We start from the raw sequence: 20,199 nt of genomic DNA, 5'->3' as shown, positions 1-20,199 counted from the left end.
ACTGCAGACACTACTCCAGCTGTGGCCTCACCAAGGTTCTATACAACTCCAGCATGACCTCCCTACTTTTGTAATTTATGCCTCAATTGATAAAGGCAAGTGTCCCATATACCTTTTTCACCACCCCACTAACATGCCCCTCTGCCTTCAGAGATCTATGGACACACACACCACGGTCCCTTTGTTCCTCAGAACTTCCTAGTGTCATGCCCTTCATTGAATACGTCCTTGTCAAACTGCTCCTTCCAAAGTGTATCACCTCACACTTTTCAGGGTTAAATTTCATCTACCACTTCTCTGCCCATTTGACCATCCCATCTATATCCTCCTGTAGCCCAAGACACTCAACCACACTGTTAACCACCTGGCCAATCTTTGTGTCATCCGCAAACTTACTAATCCTACCCCCAACATAGTCATCTATATCGTTTGTATAAATGGCGAATAATAGGGGACCCAGCACAGATCCCTGTGGTACACCACTGGACACTGGCTTCCAGTCACTAAAGCATCCTTCTGTCATCACCCTCTGTCTCCTACAACTAAGCCAATTTTGAATCCACCTTATCAAATTACCCTATATCTCATGTCCATTTGCCTTCTTTATAAGTCTCCCATGTGGGACTTTGTCAAAGACTTTGCTGAAATCCATATAAACTACATCAACTGCACTACCCTCATCTACACACCTGGTCACCTCCTCAAAAAATTCAATCAAATTTGTTAGGCATGACCTCCCTCTGACAAAGCCATGCTGACTATCCCTGATCAAACCTTGCCTCTCCAAGTGGAGATAGATTCTCTCCTTCAGAATTTTCTCCAATAGTTTCCCTACCACTGACGTGACACTCACTGGTTTGTAGTTCCCTGGCTTATCTCTACAACTCTTAAATAACGGAACCACATTCACAGTTCTCCCGTCCTCTGGCACTTCCCGCGTGGCCAGAGAGGAATTAAAAATTTGGGTCAGAGCCCCTGTGATCTCCTCCCTTGCCTCCCTCAGCAGTCTGGAACACAAATCATCTGGACCTGGAAATTTTTCCACTCTTAAGCCTGCCAACACCTCCAATACCTTGTCACTCCCTATATCAATTTGCTCAAGAACCTCGCAGTCTCTCTCCCCGAGTTCGATACCTTCATCCTCATTCTCTTGGGTGAAGACAGATGTGAAGCTTTCATTCAACACTCTAGCGATGTCCTCTTCATTAAAATCACTCTCTTGCCCTAGCCATTTCTCCAGTAAGACTCTCATTTCCATTAAGTCCAAGAAATGTAGATTTGAATGAATATGGTGCGCAACTGATTTAGTCACTCACCACCAGATCTGTTGGACCATCTCAAATATGTTGGGTCTTCATCTCATCTACTAAAACTGCTCACTATTCTAAAATCATCCTGAAATGCAAAGATAACCCTGGGTGTCTTAAGTATCTCTCCCTCATTTTGTCCATTAAGTGCGAGGAGGCCATGGATTTCTTTAGCACTAAGATCAAGGCCATCTAATCAGCTGCCTCTACCACTTCCCTCCTGTTCACTTGCTCATCAGACCAAATGTCCTCTAAAGCCCCCCCAACATCCCCTCCCCCAATCTGCCCAAGCTCTGAATGTATATCTTTCTTTAGTTTTGCTCCTATCTCCCTTCATGCCCTCTCCAAGCTCACCTTATCGAGCCACCTCCTGCTCTCTCAACCCTTTTCTCAATGAACTACTGACAACCAAACTTCTCTAACTGGCTTCCATGCTAGCTATGTTAATTGTACACTCCTCAGGTTATGTCCTTCTCTCCTTTATATCTGATTGCCCTTACATATGAATTAGGAGCAAGAGTAGGCCATTCGATCCCTTGCACCTGCTCCACCATTCAATAAGATCATAGTTGAGCTAACTGTAGCCTCAATTCCACAGTCCACCTACTCCTAAAAACCTTCGTAAAACAAAACTCACCCTTAACCATTCCTTTCTTGCAAACTGCCATTCCATCTCCAACCTCCTTTTTCTCTCCCGGATCCTTTAATGTGCTACCTCCTCCATAACTTATACACAAAAACTATGCTTGCATCAGTCCACTAAGGTTTCTGCCCCACCATAGTACTGAAGCAGCTCTGATCAAGTCACAAATAACATCCTATGTACCAGTGACAACTCTCTCTCCTCGTCCTCCTCAATTAGTCTGCAGCCTTCAGCACAGTTGATCACACCATCCTCCTCCAACATCATTCAGCTGGGTGGATTGGGCGGGACTGCTTTCACTTGGTTCGTCTTATCTACCTAATCTTAGCTATAGAACCGCAAGAGACTTCTCTTCCCACTTTTGTACCATAACCTTGGCCCCTTTCTACTTCTCATCTGCATGTTGCCCAAAACGAAGTGCTAGTTTTCACATGTATGCCAACAACACGCAAATCCACCTCACCACCTCCTCTCTCGATTTCTTCACTCCATTCAGCCTCATTCAGAGGAGCACAACCTCCTTTCTATTCGGTAGTGCATGGGCTACAGAGGCCTTTTTTGCAAATATCGAATCGCCCCCCAGTTTATTGAAAGGATTGTGCGCACGTGTTTGTGTGAGAGAGAGAGGAGAGAAATGAAAAAGAAACCCTCAAACAGCTTAGACCTATTCGGGTTCCCATCCAGACCCACTTTAGAAGCTTCGATAGCAGGATTCCCCCGCTTCGCCTCGCTTCAACTGACAATCACAGAACCGTTAACAAAATGCCCGCAAAATACAAACAGACAGACCTGGTCCTTTTCCTCGAGGCCCGAGATCGGCCTCTTATTTCCACCACCTTTACTGTTCCTTTTCGCAGCCTCCGACATGCTCTCAGCCGCCATCTTAGTGCAGGAACCGTCCGGAGGAAAGGTCAGAGGTCAGAACACCCTTCGAATTAGAAATAAAACCAAAGGAAAAAAATGCTCCTATTTGCGCCCGTGGTAAGTTTCTTTTTTTAAAAAATTGAGCGAACAGCGAGAAGCCCCCAAAAATAAATTCCTTCATTAAAATTATTCCGCAAAAGGAGAACCGTGATGGGCTGCTGGCCGGCGGGTCAAAGGTTAACGTAGGATTTTTATTCTTTATTTTTAAGAAAGACGTTACGACCTCCCGCGGGTAAACAGGCGGGTTTGTTTTCGAGGCCGCAGGAAGAAAAAAATGGGAATTTGCAAAATTTGAGGTAAATGCAGTGAGTGATTTGTGTGAGGAGGGGGGGAGGGGCGCCGAGTTGCTGCGTGAGTAAGATGGCGGCGGTTACCGGGGAGTGTGTAGCTGCGGGATAAAGTGTTGCTGGAGGATCGAGAAGATCGTGTGTCCTTGTTATTTTCCCTTCTTTCTCCTTTGAGCGCTTCAGCACTTCTCACGTCCGGTGAGGCACAAGCGGAGATCATTGAGTGTTGAGGCCAGCAGCTTCTCCTCCCCTCCCTCCTCCCTGACCCGTGTTTAAATTCCCCACCGCCGCACCTCCTCCTCGGCCCGGGGCTGAGATCCGGCGCTTGGCCTCCCGGCCCTGTCTCCGGTTCCGGATGGACGCGCACGGCAGCAATGTGCCCGCCTTCCTCACCAAACTGTGGACTTTAATCGAAGATCCCGACACCAATGAGCTCATCTGCTGGAGTGCGGTAAGTAAACCAGATCGGGGGCGCGAGGGGGTGGGGGCCTTGACCAAACCAAGGCCGCATCTTTAAAAACACAAACACGGGGCGTGGGCATTAAAATAAACACAGTCTGTTAATTAGTTTAAAAAAGGATAAAATGCTAACGTCCTGGATCTTTTTTTAAATGCAATGGGTTTTATTGCCTGGTGGGATAAACTTTTCGCTTTTTGATTGAAAGTGTTTTTTTTTAAAACAAGGTCATCAGTGTTTGTCCAACCGACCCAGTTTCGTGCATGGTTGTCTCTGTTTACTTTTAGAAGGAAAGTTGTTCATAGCTGTTACTGTGAGGAGCTTTCTCGTTCCTTTAATAATATTTATCACAATCCATTATGACTATGAATCTAGTGCTAACTGGTAGTGTCTACTTTTAGTTTTGTATTGGTAGCATGATGTCATTGGAAAGTGGAGCAGGCTTGAGCTGAACGGCCTGCGCCTGGTCTTAATATGTAAAACATTATTCGTTTTCTCCTCCACCTGTTATGTAAGCAATAATAAATGCCGAACTGATGGAAGGCTAACCTCAAAAAGACAGTGTGCTGCAATGTTATACAACTCCATGGCAACAGAGTATTTTATGAAGAGTTGTTTGTTTCCACTTGGAACGGTCTGGTTTTGTGACCCATACAGACATTTGCCCATCAGGAATTGCACAATCACAGAATGCTGGAACTACACTAGAGTTTAGAAGAGTAAGAGGTGACTTGAGAGGTTTTGACGAGGTGGATGTGGAAAGGATGTTTCCTTTTGAGAGAGAATCTAGAACTAGGGGGTCACTGTTTAAAAATAAGGGGTCGCTCATTTAAGATAGATGAGAAATTTTTTCCAAGAGTTGTGAGTCTTTGGAACTATCTTCCTCAAAAGGTAGTGGAAGCAGAGTCTTTGAATATTTTTAGGGCAGAACTAGATAGATTCTTGCTAAGCACGGGGAGGGGGTGAAAGGTTGTCAGGGGTAGGCGGGAATGTGGAGTTGAGGTTACAATCAGATCAGCCATGATCTTATTGAATAGCGGTGCAAGCTCAAAGGGCCATGTGGCTTCATTGTGGCCTCCTCCTAAATCATATGTTTGTAATGCCCATTTCTAAAAGAAGTCCCACCACAACAACCTTCTCCAGGGCATCCAGGAATGGGCACTAATTGCTGGTCTTGCTTGTGACACCCACAGCCTGAAGAATGTTTTTTGGAAGAAACTTCATAGTCTTGCAATTTCTGATGGGTTCTTGCATTGCCAAACCTTGAGTGAAGGAAGACTTTCACCTGGCATTTTGCCTGAGTCCTGACTTTTGTTTCAATATTTGCAAATTGTGTTATTAGCCTCAAAATATAGCTGTCTGGCATTTACAGTATCCCCAGGGAATTTGCAGTGAGTGGGCAAATAATCTCGAAGTTGTGTATCTGGGGCCCTGAATCTAAAAGTAATCAGTGCTCTTAATGCGTAAATTACACTTGCATCAGTAAGGTGAAGGAGAACAATGAGCAGGATTTCTGGTTGGTGACATTATTTCACTGGTTCGGTCTCTTCTGATGAGGACATGGTTACAAGATGCACCAATGCCTTAAGTCTGTACTTTGCAAATTAGAACAGGAGTTGCCACCTGTCAGAAAGAGAGTCTCTTAAATTTCTTTCTTCCTGCTTAGACTGTTTTATCATGGCACCACACTTGATCTCCCTCATCTTGAATTAAGTCTTACCATTAATTGAATGGTCTGATGATTTGAATTGGGAATTCTGAATATTTTTACAATAGTGGAAAATGTCCAGAAGCTGTGAACCTCACTAGAGAAAATACTGAGAGTTTGTGTTCAGCACATGCTTCGAGAATTGCAGCTCAATATTATCAGATTTCTTGCACTTGAATCGGTTTAGTTAGCTGCAGTGGTTAAGTGGGACATTAGAGCTCCATCTACAGCAACTACATTAGGAATTATAGGAGCATTGTAGATCAAGCCCATGGTTGAAACAGTCACTACAAGCTCCTCACACAAGGCAAGGTTCTGCTAACAATAACGGATTTACCAGTTCAAGAAAATTTGTATCGTAAAGGCCGTTTTAAAATATGGCAGGGCTGTGGAGAGGAGCAGGAAGCCTTGTTGACCAGACGACATGCTAGCATAGGTGGTCAGCTTCTTGGGATACCTTGTGTGCTTGGCCTTGTTTGAGAGCACAAGTCAGTCACATTGTCGCAGCAGAAGTGAAAATACTGCATTTCACAGGGCTGCCTCCAATGATTCTATAAATACATAAGTTAAGTATGCAATGTGTAGAACAGATTGTGTATAATAGCAGCAGTAAGTAGATAGATAATTTTAAAACAATATTCTGCTTCACATGATTCCAGGTGGCTTATTTCTCTGCTTTGACTTTGCCTGCAATCCATGCTAGAGCTCCAGGTAGACCAGGAGAGAAACAAATATTAATGGCTTGATGCTTCTACTAATAGTCCCATCTTTACAGTGAATATTCCCCAGGGGGTTGTCATTCACGTTCAAACAAGGGCCCATGCTTAATGAGCCCATGGATACTGTACTGGTCAGCAATCAGCCATGCTGAGCTGGTTGCTTTCCTGTTTCTTGATTAGATTTACCTAGAAAAAAAATACACACAGACATTATACAAGGTGGACCAACATTTGTTACGAAAGCAGGAACACCTGAAATTAAAATCCACATTACGAACATACGAATTAGGAGCAGGAGTAGGCCACTCGGCCCTCAAGCCTGCTCTGTCATTCAATAAGATCATGCCTGATCTGAATGTAACCTCAACATTCCTTGCCTACTTTTTATAACATTTCACCCTCTTGTTAATCAAGAATCTATCGAGCTCTGTCTTAAAAAATATTCAAAGACTCTGCTTCCACCACCTTTTAAGGAAGAGAGTTCCAAAGACAACCAACCCTCTGAGAAACAAAATTTCTCCTCATCTCTGTCTTAAATGAGCGGCCCCTAATTTCTAAACTGTGACCCCTAGTTCTAGATTCTCCCACCAGAGGAAACATTCTCTCCACATCTACCCTGTCAAGACCCCTCAGGATCTCAAAGGTTTCAATTAAGTCACCTCTTACTCTTCTCGAATGAAAATTGATTCAGTTCTTACCGACACCTGGAAGTCGATTTTACTTTTGCTGTTGATGGTTCTGGACAACTAACTAACTAACTTGAGGTTAATGGCAAGTCAACATGCTGATAAACATTGATGTTACAATCACAACCACATTCCATAAGTGAATACCAAGTGGATCTCCTAGTTTGAATTATGAGTTTCAGTCTTGTTGCTAATCTTTGGTTGGGCCCAGGCTAGTGTGAAAGCCTGATGGAGGCAATAGGCAGGGATGTGTGTCATTGAATTTCGACCTGTTTCTCTGGCCATTTTTATTTCATTAGTTGGATGTGGGCATCGCTGGCAGGCCAGCATTTGTTGCCCATTCCTAATTGCCCTTGAACCGAGTGGTATCGTCCAGTAGTGTCATGATCAATATGAATTGAGACTAGCATTTTATTTCAAATTTATTAATTAAATTCCCCCAACTGCCATGACAGGATTTGAACTCGTGCCCCTGGAGCATTCGTTTGGCCCCTGGATTATAGTCCAGTGACATTGCCACTATGCAACCATCACAATTATACTCTATAATGAAATGTAACTGATATCTTGTGATATTTGAATTAACTGCTCAAAAGTATAGTGTTGTTTTCCCAGTTATGCTTTAGGCTTGAGGTGCCTTTCCAAGCTTTAATTTCAGAGTTACTCCGGTGTCTTATTGACCTAAATTTCATGTGTTATTGAGCCATGCAGGACAGGAAGAATTGACCCTTCATTTGTGCTTATTTAGCCTATGTTAACTAAGGTAGAGAGGAGATTGCTTTACTGGATTTGAGGTGGGGAGGGTGGTGGGAGGAAAGTACCTACGGCCCCCACACATTTTTGGAATATATTTGTTCCAAGTCACTCTGAGAAGGTGGTTTGGAGCCTTCTCCTTGAATGGCTGCAGTCCTTAGACTGGCTCTCCCACAGTGGTGTTTGTCAGTGAATTCCAGGATATTGACCCAGTGACCATGCTGCAATTATGTGTCTGTTGGGTTGGTGTCTGAATTGAAGACACTGGCAATCCCATTATATTGTTGCTCATTCCTTTATCATAGAGGTTGTAGTAAAAGGGAAATGTTATCAAAGTAACCTTGGCATTTTGCTGTATTGCATCCTTCAGATTGTGCATACTGCAGCAATAGTGTGGTGGTGGAGGTGAATATTCAGTTTAGTGGCAGGATGCCAATCAAGTGAATTGCTACATCTTTAATCATGTCAAGCTTCCCGAATGGTGTGCCTACATACATCTAGGTGAATGTGAGTATTCCACCACACTTAAGATTTAAAGGTAGTGTTTGAGGGGTTAGGTGAGCCTCTTATCACATCCAACCTCTGCCCTGTTTTTGTAGCCAACATGTTGATATGGCTGTTTCAGTCCAAAATTCTCACCAGTGGTGACACCTCTTTCCCACCTCACCCCCCGAGAAATGTTGATGGATTTGGTGATGGTTTTATGTGGTATGAATGTTGTTAATTGTGAGCTCAAGGCTCTGTTACTTTTATAGGATGCCTTAAGCTGCTTTATCAGGGCTTCAGTTGCTATCCAGCATTAACAGTTCAGTGCATTTGGATGAGGCCCGAATAAGGCTGGGCACTCAAGATTATGTTGTCTCCTGATTCTCAGAGTGGCTACTTGAAGCCAGGAAACACACAGAGGGAGACCTATCGGTTGAATTAATATTATGCTTTCACTGGCAGCATTTGCTGTTCCAGCCCGAATTCTCTTCTCACTGAAGGTTCCAATGTACACAATACCTTTCATTCAGGGCGGCAGCTGCTGATTCTCAGAAGTTTGGTCAGGGAGAGTTAGTGGAATCATGAACCTATCATCTTTTCAAATAGAAAGCTGACATGGAATAAGCCAGTGAGCTAGAAATATAAACTGGGGTTATGACAACTGACATAAATTATTTACACAGCTATTTTTGGTATGATTATTGCTGGGGGTGAATCACAGTTGCCACTCAGAGTGCCAGCATTTGTGGGATGTGATTCAAGTAGTGGTGCAAAGCGATTAGAATAATATTTCTGATCACTGTTATTCAGAGCTTTTTCACGTCAAATGTTACAAAAATAGAACCGAAATATTTAGTATGTTTAAGGTTCTAAACGAATACTTTGTGTTGGTGTTCACAAGTGAGAGGGAAGATGTGGGTATGGGAATCAGGCAGGAGGACTGTGATATAATTAAATAAGTTAGCATAAAAAGGGAGGAGGTTCTAAGTGGTCTGGCAGGCTTAAAAGTAGATAAATCTCCAGGCCTGGATGAAATGTATCCCAGGCTGTTGAGTGAGGCAAGGGAGGAGACAGCAGGTGCGCTGGCAATAATTTTCAATACCTCTCTCGCCACAGGAGAAGTGTCAGAGGACTTGAGGACAGCCATTGTGGTACCGTTATTCAAGAAGGGAGGGAGGGAGGGATAAACCAGGGAACTACAGGCCAGTCAGTCTAACCTCAGTGGCGGGGAAACTATTGGAAGCAATTCTGAGAGACAGGATTAATCTACACTTGGAGAGGCAGGGATTAATCAAGGACAATCAGCATGGTTTTGTTAAGGGGGGGTCTGACCAACCATACAATGCGGCGAAGAGCAGTGGGAAACCAGGGGATTGGGAAGCCTACAAAGACCAACAAAGGACAACTAAAAAAGAAATAAGGAGGGAAAAGATTAAATATGAGGGTAAACTAACCAGTAATATAAAAGAAGATTGCAAGAGTTTTTTTAGATATATAAAGGGTAAGAGAGAGGCAAAAGTGGGTGGGCCGCTGGAAAATGACGCTGGAGAAGTAGTGGAGAACAAAGAAATAGCGGAAAAACTGAATAGGTACTTTGCGTCAGTCTTCACTGTGGAAGACACGAGTAACATCCCCAAAGTTCAAGAGAGTCGGGGGGCAGAGGTGAGTTTGGTGGCCATTACCAAGGAGAAGGTGCTAGGAAAACTGAAAGGTCTGAAGGTGGATAAATCACCTGGACCAGATGGATTACACCTAGAGTTCTGAAGGAGATAGCTGAAGAGATAGTGCAGGCGTTAGTGGTGATCTTTCAGGAATCACTGGAGTCAGGGAGGGTCCCAGAGGACTGGAAAATCAGTAATGTAACCCCCCTGTTTAAGAAGGGAGTGAGGCAAAAGACGTGAAATTACAAGCCAATTAGCCTGACCTCGGTTGTTGGTAAGATTTTAGAGTCCATTATTAAGGATGAGATTTCAGAATACTTGGAAGTGCATGGTAAAATCGGGCAAAGTCAGCATGGTTTCATCAAGGGGAGGTCATGCCTGACAAACCTGTTAGAATTCTTTGAAGAGGTAACGAGCAGGTTAGACAAAGGAGAACCAATGGATGTTATCTACTTGGACTTCCAGAAGGCCTTTGACAAGGTGCTGCACAGGAGGCTGCTCAGTAAGATAAGAGCCCATGGGGTTAGAGGCAAAGTACTAGCATGGATAGAAGATTGGCTATCTGGCAGGAGGCAGAGAGTGGGGATAAGGGGGTCCTTCTCAGGATTGTGGCCGGTGACTAGTGGAGTTCCGCAGGGGTCAGTGTTGGGACCACAACTTTTCACTTTTTATACATTAATGATCTAGATGAAGGAACTGAGGGCATCCTGGCTAAGTTTGCAGAAGATACAAAGATAGGTGGAGGGACAGGTAGTACTGAGGAGGCAGGGAGACTGCAGAAGGATTTGGACAGGTTAGGCGAATGGGCAAAGAAGTGGCAGATGGAATACAACGTGGGGAAGTGTGAGGTCATGCACTTTGGTAGGAAGAATAGAGGCATGGACTATTTTCTAAATGGGGAGAAAATTCAGAAATCTGGAATTCTAAGGGACTTGGGAGCCCTAGTCCAGGATTCTCTTAAGGTTAACTTGCAGGTTGAGTCGGCAGTTAGGAAGGCAAATGCAATGTTGGCATTTATTTCTAGAGGACTAAAATATAAAAGCAGGGATGTGCTGCTGAGGCTTTATAAGGCTCTGGTCAGACCACATTTAGAATATTGTGAGCAATTTTGGGAAGGATGTTCTGGCCCTGTAGAGGGTCCAGAGGAGGTTCACGAGAATGATCCCAGGAATGAAAGGCTTAACGTATGAGGAAAGTTTGAGGATCTGGGTCTATACTCGATGGAGTTTAGAAGGATGAGGGGGGATCTGAATGAAACTTACAGAATATTGAAAGGCTTGGATATAGTGGACATGGGGAAGATGTTTCCATTAGTAGGAGAGACTAGGACCCGAGGGCACAGCCTCAGAGTAAAGGGAAGACCTTTTAGATCAGAGATGAGGAGAAACTTCTTTAGCCAGAGAGTGGTGAATCTATGGAATTCATTGCCACAGAAGGCTGTGGAGGCCAGGTCATTGAGTGTATTTAAGACCGAGATAGATAGGTTCTTGATTGGTAAGGGAATCAAAGGTTATGGGGAGAAGGTGGGAGAATGAGGTTGAGAAACTTATCAGCCATAATTGAATGGCGGAGCAGACTCGATTGGCCGAAGGGCCTAACTTCTGCTCCTATGTCTTATGGTCTAATTTGATTGAATTTTTCAAAGAGGTGACCAGGTGTGTAGGTGAGGACAATGCATTTGACATAGTCTACTTGGACTTCAGCAAGGCTTTTGATAAGGCCTTGAGTGGGTGACTGATAACGAAGGTAAGGATCCATGGCATCCAAGGCAATTTGGATCCAGAATTGGCTGAACGGCAAGAAGCAGAGGGTGATGGTCGAGGGGTGTTTTTGTGACTGGGTGCCTGTGTCTAGTGGGGTTCCACAGGGATTGGTGTTAGGTCCCTTGCTGTTTGTGGTATATATAAACGATTTGGACTTGAATATAGGAGGGTTGGTCAGTAAGTTCGCGGATGACACAAATATTGGTGTGGTGGTGAATAGTGAGGAGGATAGCCTAAGATTACAGGAGGATATAGACGGGCTGAGGTGCAAGTTGGCTAGAATGGATTGAGAAACATTACTCAAAGGGGTGACGGTGGATAGGCAGTGGCAAACATTCAAAGAGCGCATGGGTGAACTGCAATAATTGTTTATTCCTGTCTGGCACAAAAGTAAAACAGGAAAGGTAGCCAAACCATGGCTTACAAGGAAAATTGGAGATAGTATTCGAGCCAAGGAAGAGGCATTCAAATTGGCCAGAAAAAACAAGAGACCTGAGGATTGGAAGCAGTTTAGAATTCAGCAAAGAATTCCCTTATGTGGGACTTTGTTGAAAGCCTTCTTAAAGTCCAAATAAACCACATCCACTGGCTCCCCTCATCAACTCTACTAGTTACATCCTCGAAAAATTCCAGTAGATTTGTTAAGCATGATTTCCCTTTTGTAAATCCATGCTGACTCTGTCCGATTCTGCCATTGTTTTCGAAGTGCTCAGCTATTAAATCTTTTATAATGGACTCTAGGGATTGATTAACAAGGGGAAAAAAGAGTATGAGAGTAAGCTTGCAGGGAACATAAAAACTGACTAAAAGTTTCTATAGGTATGTGAAGAGAAAAAGATTGGTGAAGACAAATGTAAGTCCCTTACAGTCAGAAACAGGGGAATTTATAATGGGGAACAAAGAAATGGCTGACCAACTAGATATATACTTTGGTTCTGTCTTCACAAAGGAGGACACTAATAACATACCAGAAATGTTGGGGAACACAACATTTAGTGAGAGGGAGGAACTGAAAGAAATCAGCATTAGTAGGGAAATGGTGTTGGGGAAATTGATGAGATTGAAGGCCGATAAATCCCCGGGGCCTGATAATCTACATCCCAGAGCAATTAAGTGGCTAGAAATAGTGGATACATTGGTGATCATCTTCCAAGATTATATAGACTCTGGAACAGTTCCTACACATTGGATGTAGCTAATGTAACCCCACTATTTAAAAAGGGAGGTAGAGAGAAAACAGGGAATTATAGTCCAGTCAGCCTGACGCTGGTGTGGTGGGGAAAATTCTAGAGTCCATTATAAAAGATTTAATAGCTGAGCACTTCGAAAACAATGGCAGAATCGGACAGAGTCAGCATGGATTTACAAAAGGGAAATCATGCTTAACAAATCTACTGGAATTTTTCGAGGATGTAACTAGTAGAGTTGATGAGGGGAGCCAGTGGATGTGGTTTATTTGGACTTTAAGAAGGCTTTCAACAAAGTCCCACATAAGAGATTGGCGTGTAAAATTAAAGCGCATGGGATTGGGGGTAGTGTATTGAGAAGGATACAAAACTGGTTGGCAGACAGGAAACAAAGAATAGGAATAAACCGGTCTTTTTCCGAATGGCAGGCAGTGACTCATGGGGTACCACAGGGATCGGTGCTGGGTCCCCAGCTATTCACAATATATATTAATGATTTAGATGAGTGAACTAAATGTAATATTTCTAAATTTGCAGATGAGACAAAGCTGGTTGAACTGTGAGGAGGGTGCAGGGGTGCTTCAGTGTGATTTGGACAAGCTAAGTGATTGGGAAATGCATGGCAGATGTAGTACAATGTAGATAAATGTGAGCTTATCCACTTTGGTAGCAAAAACAGGAAGGCAGATTATTACCTGGCTATAAATTGAGAGAGATGAATGTGCAACGAAACCTGGGTATCCTTGTACACCAGTTGCTGAAGATAAGCATGCAGGTGCAGCAGGCGGTAAAGAAGGCAAATGGTATTTTGGCCTTCATAGCCAGAGGATTCGAGCACACGAGTAGGGATGTCTTGCTGCAATTATACAGGGCCTTGATGAGACCACACCTGGAATATTCTGTCTAGTTTTGGTCTCCTTTTCTGAGGAAGGATGTTCTTGCTATAGAGGGAGTGCAACGAAGTTTTACCAGACTGATTCCTGGGATGGCGGGACTGACATATGAGGAGAGAATGAGTCAGTTAGGATTATATTCGCTGGAGTTCAGAAGAATGAAGGGGGCTCTCAGAAACCTATAAAATTCTAACAAGACTATACAGGGGAGATGCAGGAAGGATGTTCCTGATGCTGGGGGAGTCCAGAACCAGGGGTCACAGTCTGAGGATACGGGGTAGACCATTTAGGACTGAGATGAGGGGAAATTTCTTCACCCAGAGTGGTGAGCCTGTGGAATTTGCTGCCACAGAAAGTAGTTGAGGCCAAAACATTGTATGTTTTCAAGAAGGAGTTGGATATAGCTCTTGGGGCGAAAGGGATCAAAGGATATGGGGAGAAGGCGGGAGCAAGCTATTGAGTTGGATGATCAGCCATGATCATAGCGAATGGCGGAGCAGGCTCGAAGGGCCGAATGGCCTACTCGTATTTTCGATGTTTCTATGGGCTGATCAGTGGCAAATGGAATTTAATCCGGGTAAGTGTGAGGTAATGCTCTTGGGCAGGACAAACAAGGTACGGGAATGCACAATGAATGGTCAGACCTTGGGAAGTACTGAGGATCAGAGGGACCTTGGTGTGCATGTCCACCAGTCCCTTAAGGTAGCAGGACAGGTAGATAAGGTGGTTAAGAAGGCATATGGGATACTTGCCTTTATTAGCAGAGGCATAGAATATAAGAGCAGAAAGGTTATGCTGGAACTGTATAAAACGCAGGTTGGGCCACAGCTAGAGTATTGCCTGCAGTTCTGGAATCCACATTATAGGAAGGATGTGATTGCACTAGAGAGAGTGCGCAGAAGAGATTTACCAGGATGTTCCCTGTGCTGGAGAGTTTTAGTTATGAGGAGAGATTGTATAGACTGGGGTTATTTTTCCCTGTAGCAGAGGAGATTGAGGGGAGACATGATTGAGGTGTATAAAATTATGAGGGGCATAGATAGGGTAGACAGGAAGGAACTTTTCCCCTTGGTGGAGGGATCAATTATCAGGGGGCATAGATTTAAGGTAAGGGGCAGGAGGTTTGGAAAGGATGTGAGGAAGAATTTTTTCACCCAGAGGGTGGTGGGAATCTGGAACTCACTGCCTAAAGGGGTGGTAGAAGCAAAAACCCTCATAACATTTAAGAAGTATTGGATGTGCACTTGCGATGCCATGGCATACAAGGCTATGGGCCTGTGCTAGAAAATGGGATTAGAATAGTTAGGTACTTGTTTGAGCGGCGCAGACTCGATGGGCCGAAGTGTCTTTTTCTGTGCTGTAGACCTCTGACTCTGTGACAAAGTAAATAATGAGGATTGATGGTACAAGAAAAACTAAACATTATAGTCTAATTGTTCACTGTTCAATTGTCATTGGAATATTTCCACGCAAGCTGTCTGTACGCCGCAACTCTTTCTTTGCAATCTAATTTTTAAAAATGAGAGTCCCTTTAATAGCTGCTTTGATGAAGTGAGTGTGCCTGAAATGTTGGCTCAGTTTTAATGCCCAGTCTGAATTATGGTTAACTGATTAGAAATGCCATTCAAGCAAAATTCTGCAGATGCTGGAAATCTGAAATAATCAGGTCTGGTAGCATCTGTAGAGAGAAACAGAGTTAATGTTTCAAGCCTTGGTTTGGCCATGGACAAAAGAGTTCACCACCTTCTCAAGGGCAATTAATGATGGGTAATAAATGCTGGCCTAGCCAGCGACTCCCACATCTCATAAATAAATAAAGTGCATGACCTTTCTTCAGAGCTGGCATGAGAGAAACTACAACTCGGCCCAAGTCTCCTATTAGTTAGGAAGGGAAAAATCTGTTTGGGACTCTGATCTTTTTAATTCATTTATGGAATGTGGGTGTGGCTTGCTAGGCCAGCATTTGTTGCCCATCTCTAACTGGCCTTGAGAAGGTGGAGATGATGGTGGTGAGCTGCCGCCTTGAACTGCTGCAGTTCTTGTGGTGTCGGTATACCCACAGCAGTATAAGGGAGGGAGTTCCAGGATTTTGACCCAGCAACAGTGAAGAAATGGTGATGTATTTCCAAGTCAGGATGGTGAGTGGCTTGAAAGGGAACTTGCAGGTGGTGTGTTCCCATCTGTCTGCTGCCCTTGTCCTTCTAGAAGGTAGTGATTGTGCGTTTGGAAGGTGCTGTCTAAGGAGCCTTCGTGAGTTCCTGCAGTGCATTTTATAGATGGTACACACTGCCACTACTGTGTCAGTGGTGGAGGGAGTGAATGTTTGTGGATGTGCCAATTAAGCAGGTTGCATTGTCCTGGATGGTGTCAAGGTTCGTGAGTGCTGTTGGAGCTGCACTCATCCAGGCAAGTGGGAAGTATTTCACCAGTCTCCTGACTTGTGCCTTGTAGATGGTGGACAGACTTTGGGAACTTAGGAGGTGAGTTACTCGCTGCAGGATTCCTAGCCTCTGACCTGCTGTTGTAGCCACAGTATTTAAATGGCTAGTCCATTTATATGTTAACACCTGTCTATGGGTATCCAGGAGGACCATGTGGAGATATACCCAATAGCTGTAAGAGTAGAAAAAGCATGTAATTTTGTCCATAACAATACATCATTTCAAACTGATTTAATTTTCAGCATGACATCCAGTTTAATAACTTGAATGTTTTTGTGTTGTTTGATTTTATTCCAAACATTCTTTGCGCCAAGCCTCATTGTCAGAATTTATGTTGAATTGATACTCTGGATTTCCTTTCTGACTGCCTCTGTATTGTGGTCATGCTCCAACAACATTCTTTTTATAGATTATGGTGTTTGTCTAATCTTTCCTCATGGCTGATTCCCCTTTTATACATGTGTCTAATTGCTTTTTGGTGTTGGTAACCATAACTAAACATAATACACTGTGTGCCTGCCAGATCATACAATTTCCCAGCACAAGAGACAACCATACAGCCTGTTGTACCTGCCCCAGCTCTCTGGCAGAGTGTTCTACTTAGTCCTTTTTCATGCATCCTTTCAACATTTCTCCTCTTCAAATATTTACGCATTCATTTCTAAATCTCCCTATGCTACTTCAGTTCAATTCAATGATCCAAAATTGTTGTTACATATGTGTAATAAATGTTTTGTATTTGTCCATGTATCTAAATAATCAAATCCCTTATCAGTCTTTTACTGCTCTTTTCCCAGTAACACATTTCATTCATTTTTCATACTGGGCTATTTCTGTAGATTTCAAACCAAAATACAGATCAATGTCTGACCTCAATATACCTTTTCTTCTCACTCCATCTGCCATCCCCCTATTTCCTTTCTTAATTCCTGCCCCTTATCAACTATTGGGTCATTACATCCAAGTCCAGCCCTCTTCACACTCAGCATCCATATCCACTTCAAGTTGGAGGAAGTGCACTTCCTAACCTTAGATTGCTGAAGCCACTATATCATCCCATCGCAGTTGCAATCAGATGAACCAGTTCAGACCAGAAATTAAACCCAGAGCTTTTCTGAGTTACTCGACAGAAAAACTCGTGTCAGTCAGGATGTTCTCTTCACCATTTTGAATCGACCTTCAGTTCTTACCCATTCTACCTGAATTCTTGTGTGCATGTGGAGTTTCTCAGAATGTGTTGAGGAAGGATACAATCGTTAGCTTGGCTCAGTTGTTAGTCATCTCGGTTGAGTCAGAAATCTGAGTATGTAATCTAGGCTAACTATAAGGTGAAGCACTCCATTTAGATGGGATTGTTGGAGGTGCCTTTTTTCTGAATGCAGCACTAAATTAGAGACCCTGTCTCCCTCAGTTGTACATAAATAATCCCATGGTATTATTGAAGAGATCCTGCAGTGTCCTAGCCAACATTTGTTCAACACCAGCAAAAACTTACCTGCTCATTCATTTGCTGTTTTCAGGAATTTGCTGTTTGTAAACTAGCCCATGTGTTTGCCTAAATGGCAGTGGTAGCTACATCTCAAATGTAATTCCTTATGTTAGTGATTTAGGAAGCCTTGCAGTGTGCTCAGCCAAGAAATCCACAGCACAAACTGTGCCTGCTCACTTAGCCATCATTGAGCTCTTGAACGTTTGAAGCCCAGCATGATACCACCTGTGACCCAACACACTACTACCACAGTACAGTACCCCTGCAACTGCTACAGTTTGGAAGCCTTATATCAGTGGAACTTATTTAACAAAAATGAAACCTCTTCACAATTTAATAATAGGAAGAATGTGATTGCACTGGAGAGGGTGTAGAGGAGATTCACCAGGATGTTGCCTGGGTTGGAGCATTTCAGCTATGAAGAGAGATTGGATAAGCTAGGGTTGTTTTCCTTAAAGTAGAGAAGGCTGAGGAGGGGGATCTGATAGAGTTATACAAAATTATGAGGGACATAGATAGGAAGAAACTTTTCCCCTTCACGGAGGTGTTAATAACCAGGGGGCATCAATTTAAGGTAAGGGGCAGGAGGTTTAGAGGGGATTTGAGGAAAAACTTTTTCACCCAGAAGGTGGTTGGAGTATGGAACACACTGCCTGAGGGGGTGGTAGAGGCAGAAACCCTCGCATCATTTTGGATGAGCACTTGAAACGCCATAGCATATAGGGCTATGGGCCAAGTGCTGGAAATGGGATTAGAATAGATAGGTTCTCAATGGCTGGCACGAACACGATGGGCCGAAGGGCCTGTTTCTGGGCTGTATAACTCTGTGACTCTGAGTATTGTGTTCTGAAGGTTCTCTTGTAGTTTCAAACTGGATCAGTTTCCATTCCATACACTTTCCATTTCAAAGCAAAGACTGGGAAACTTGGAGCTACTCTTGATCATTCTATTTCCATCCTCTTGCATTTGCTCTGTTGTGGAGTTGACTCTGTAAATTGAAATGTCTTTCATCTCTTAGTACTAACTTTTTGTTGTGTTTTTCTGTTTTTCAAATGGATATCCCACTTGTGCCTGAGCAAGTGAAGGTTTGGAATATGTTCATATATTGATAGTGTGTGCTTAAATCAGTGCACTTGAATTTTGTGCTCATGTGCTTTTAATGCTAAATTCAGCCACTAATAAATGCTTATATTTCCAGCATCCGCTGTTCTTTGCTTTTATCTTAGTGTTTAATTGGCTGCCACTTCTCTTCAAGGAATGCCTACCTTGAAGAAGTATTGCTCTTCTCTCCTTCAGCATTTTTGTATCACCTTCATTGCTTTCCATTTCTCCCAACCTCGGACGGCCCGCTTCTACCTCCTATGCAAAATCCACAAACAGGACTGTCCCTGCATACCGATCGTGTCAGCCTGTTCCTGCCCCACAGAACTCATTTCTTGCTATCTTGACTCCATTCTCACTCCCCTTGTCCAGTCCCTTCCCACCTACATCCGTGATTCCTCTGACACCCTTTATTTTTACTTAGTTCTGTTGAAGGGTCATTCGGACTCGAAACATTAACTGTGCTCCTCTCCGCAGATGCTGCCAGACCTGCTGAGTTTTCCCAGGATTTTTGTTTTTGTTTTGGACTTCCAGTATCCACAGTTTTTTGCTTTTAGCTTATATTTCACTATCATGTTAAAATTGTTCAAAATCCCACCTCCAAGAATGTAAACGCGCTGGGATTTTCTAACCATGTGAAACCACTAAATGCAAGTTGTCCTTCTCATGAATGTATTTGAAGTATAAAGTATTCCTCACAGCACAGGCACCTGATCTCAGGAAATCCACACATCCTGAGACATAGAAAGTTGGCCATGTTACCCTGTGTCAGGCATTTCCTGATGCTCATTGACAGCAGATAAAACAAAAATATTCTGCAATCTCTGAGAATGGAAATATTGACCACTTCACAGCAGCACCTGGTTCAAGCTACCAATCAGTAAGATAGCTGCTTTTTTATACATGTACAGTAGTATAAATGTTCAACACTGCAAGGGTTATTGTGTGACTGGGGAAATGGTACCACCCACAGTCTGATGTAGAGAGTCACATGATGGTAGACCGCGTGTCATAGAGTTTGGAAGGAGCCAACAAGGAGACAGTACCCATGCAGGCTCTACCTTGTAGATGTATATAGTTACGAGTTAATAAACAGTTTATGTTCAGCCATGGGCATCGAAGACAAATATCTTAGGAACACATTTCTTTTCTTTTATAAAAAAAATACATTCTAGTGTGTGAGAGCACCTTGCAGTAACATGTCCCAGCACCAGACATGTTTCCATGGTCACTGGTTATGTTGAAAATGTCAGACTGGAAATCATCAGCTTATCTGACATGGTATCAATTTCTATGCATCATGATATAAACAGTACCTATCTAACCAGAGCCATGTGATCTTCTGTGAGAGGGGCATAGTCAGTTAGAGCCATGTTGATGAAGGGAAGAGAATCTGAAAGGAATTTTCTTCTCCTTTCGAAAGAAATCTGTCAAGTTAGGTGATCAAAACTCTTCCAGGAGCCAGGGACGGTAGCACAGTGCTTATGTTACTGAGCTAGTAATCCAGAGGCTTGGATGATGATCTGGAAACATGAGTTCAAATCCCCGCCACGACAGCTGGAGGAATTTGAATCCAATTAATTAATAAATCAGGAATTAAAAGCTAGTCTCGCTAATGATTATGAAATTGCCAGGTTGTCGTAAATAAACTGATCTGGTTCACTGATGTTCTTCGGGGTGGACATTTCCCATCC

General features: G+C 43.3%; 2 protein-coding genes across 10 annotated transcripts in view; one reads left to right on the top strand and one right to left on the bottom strand.

Moving 5' to 3' along the window:
- bop1 (BOP1 ribosomal biogenesis factor) overlaps nt 1–2,845 on the bottom strand; it is a 188,915-nt gene extending 186,070 nt beyond the window's left edge. The window contains exon 1 of the mRNA XM_041184195.1: nt 2,740–2,845. Coding sequence (XP_041040129.1) covers nt 2,740–2,832 — 93 coding nt within the window. The 5' untranslated portion in view covers nt 2,833–2,845. The remainder of the gene's footprint in view (nt 1–2,739) is intronic.
- Nucleotides 2,846–3,219: 374 nt separating this feature from the next.
- The window catches only part of hsf1 (heat shock transcription factor 1), a 105,148-nt gene continuing 88,168 nt past the window's right edge, over nt 3,220–20,199 (top strand). For all 9 annotated transcript variants that reach the window (XM_041184199.1, XM_041184203.1, XM_041184197.1 and 6 more), the window contains exon 1: nt 3,220–3,612. In XM_041184199.1, coding sequence (XP_041040133.1) covers nt 3,517–3,612 — 96 coding nt within the window. In that variant the 5' untranslated portion in view covers nt 3,220–3,516. The remainder of the gene's footprint in view (nt 3,613–20,199) is intronic.

The sequence above is a fragment of the Carcharodon carcharias genome, chromosome 3 (genome assembly GCF_017639515.1).
Source record: "Carcharodon carcharias isolate sCarCar2 chromosome 3, sCarCar2.pri, whole genome shotgun sequence".
Taxonomy (NCBI): Eukaryota; Metazoa; Chordata; class Chondrichthyes; order Lamniformes; family Lamnidae; genus Carcharodon; species Carcharodon carcharias.
Note: the sequence above shows the minus strand (reverse complement) of the source record. Positions and strands in the feature narration are given on the sequence as shown.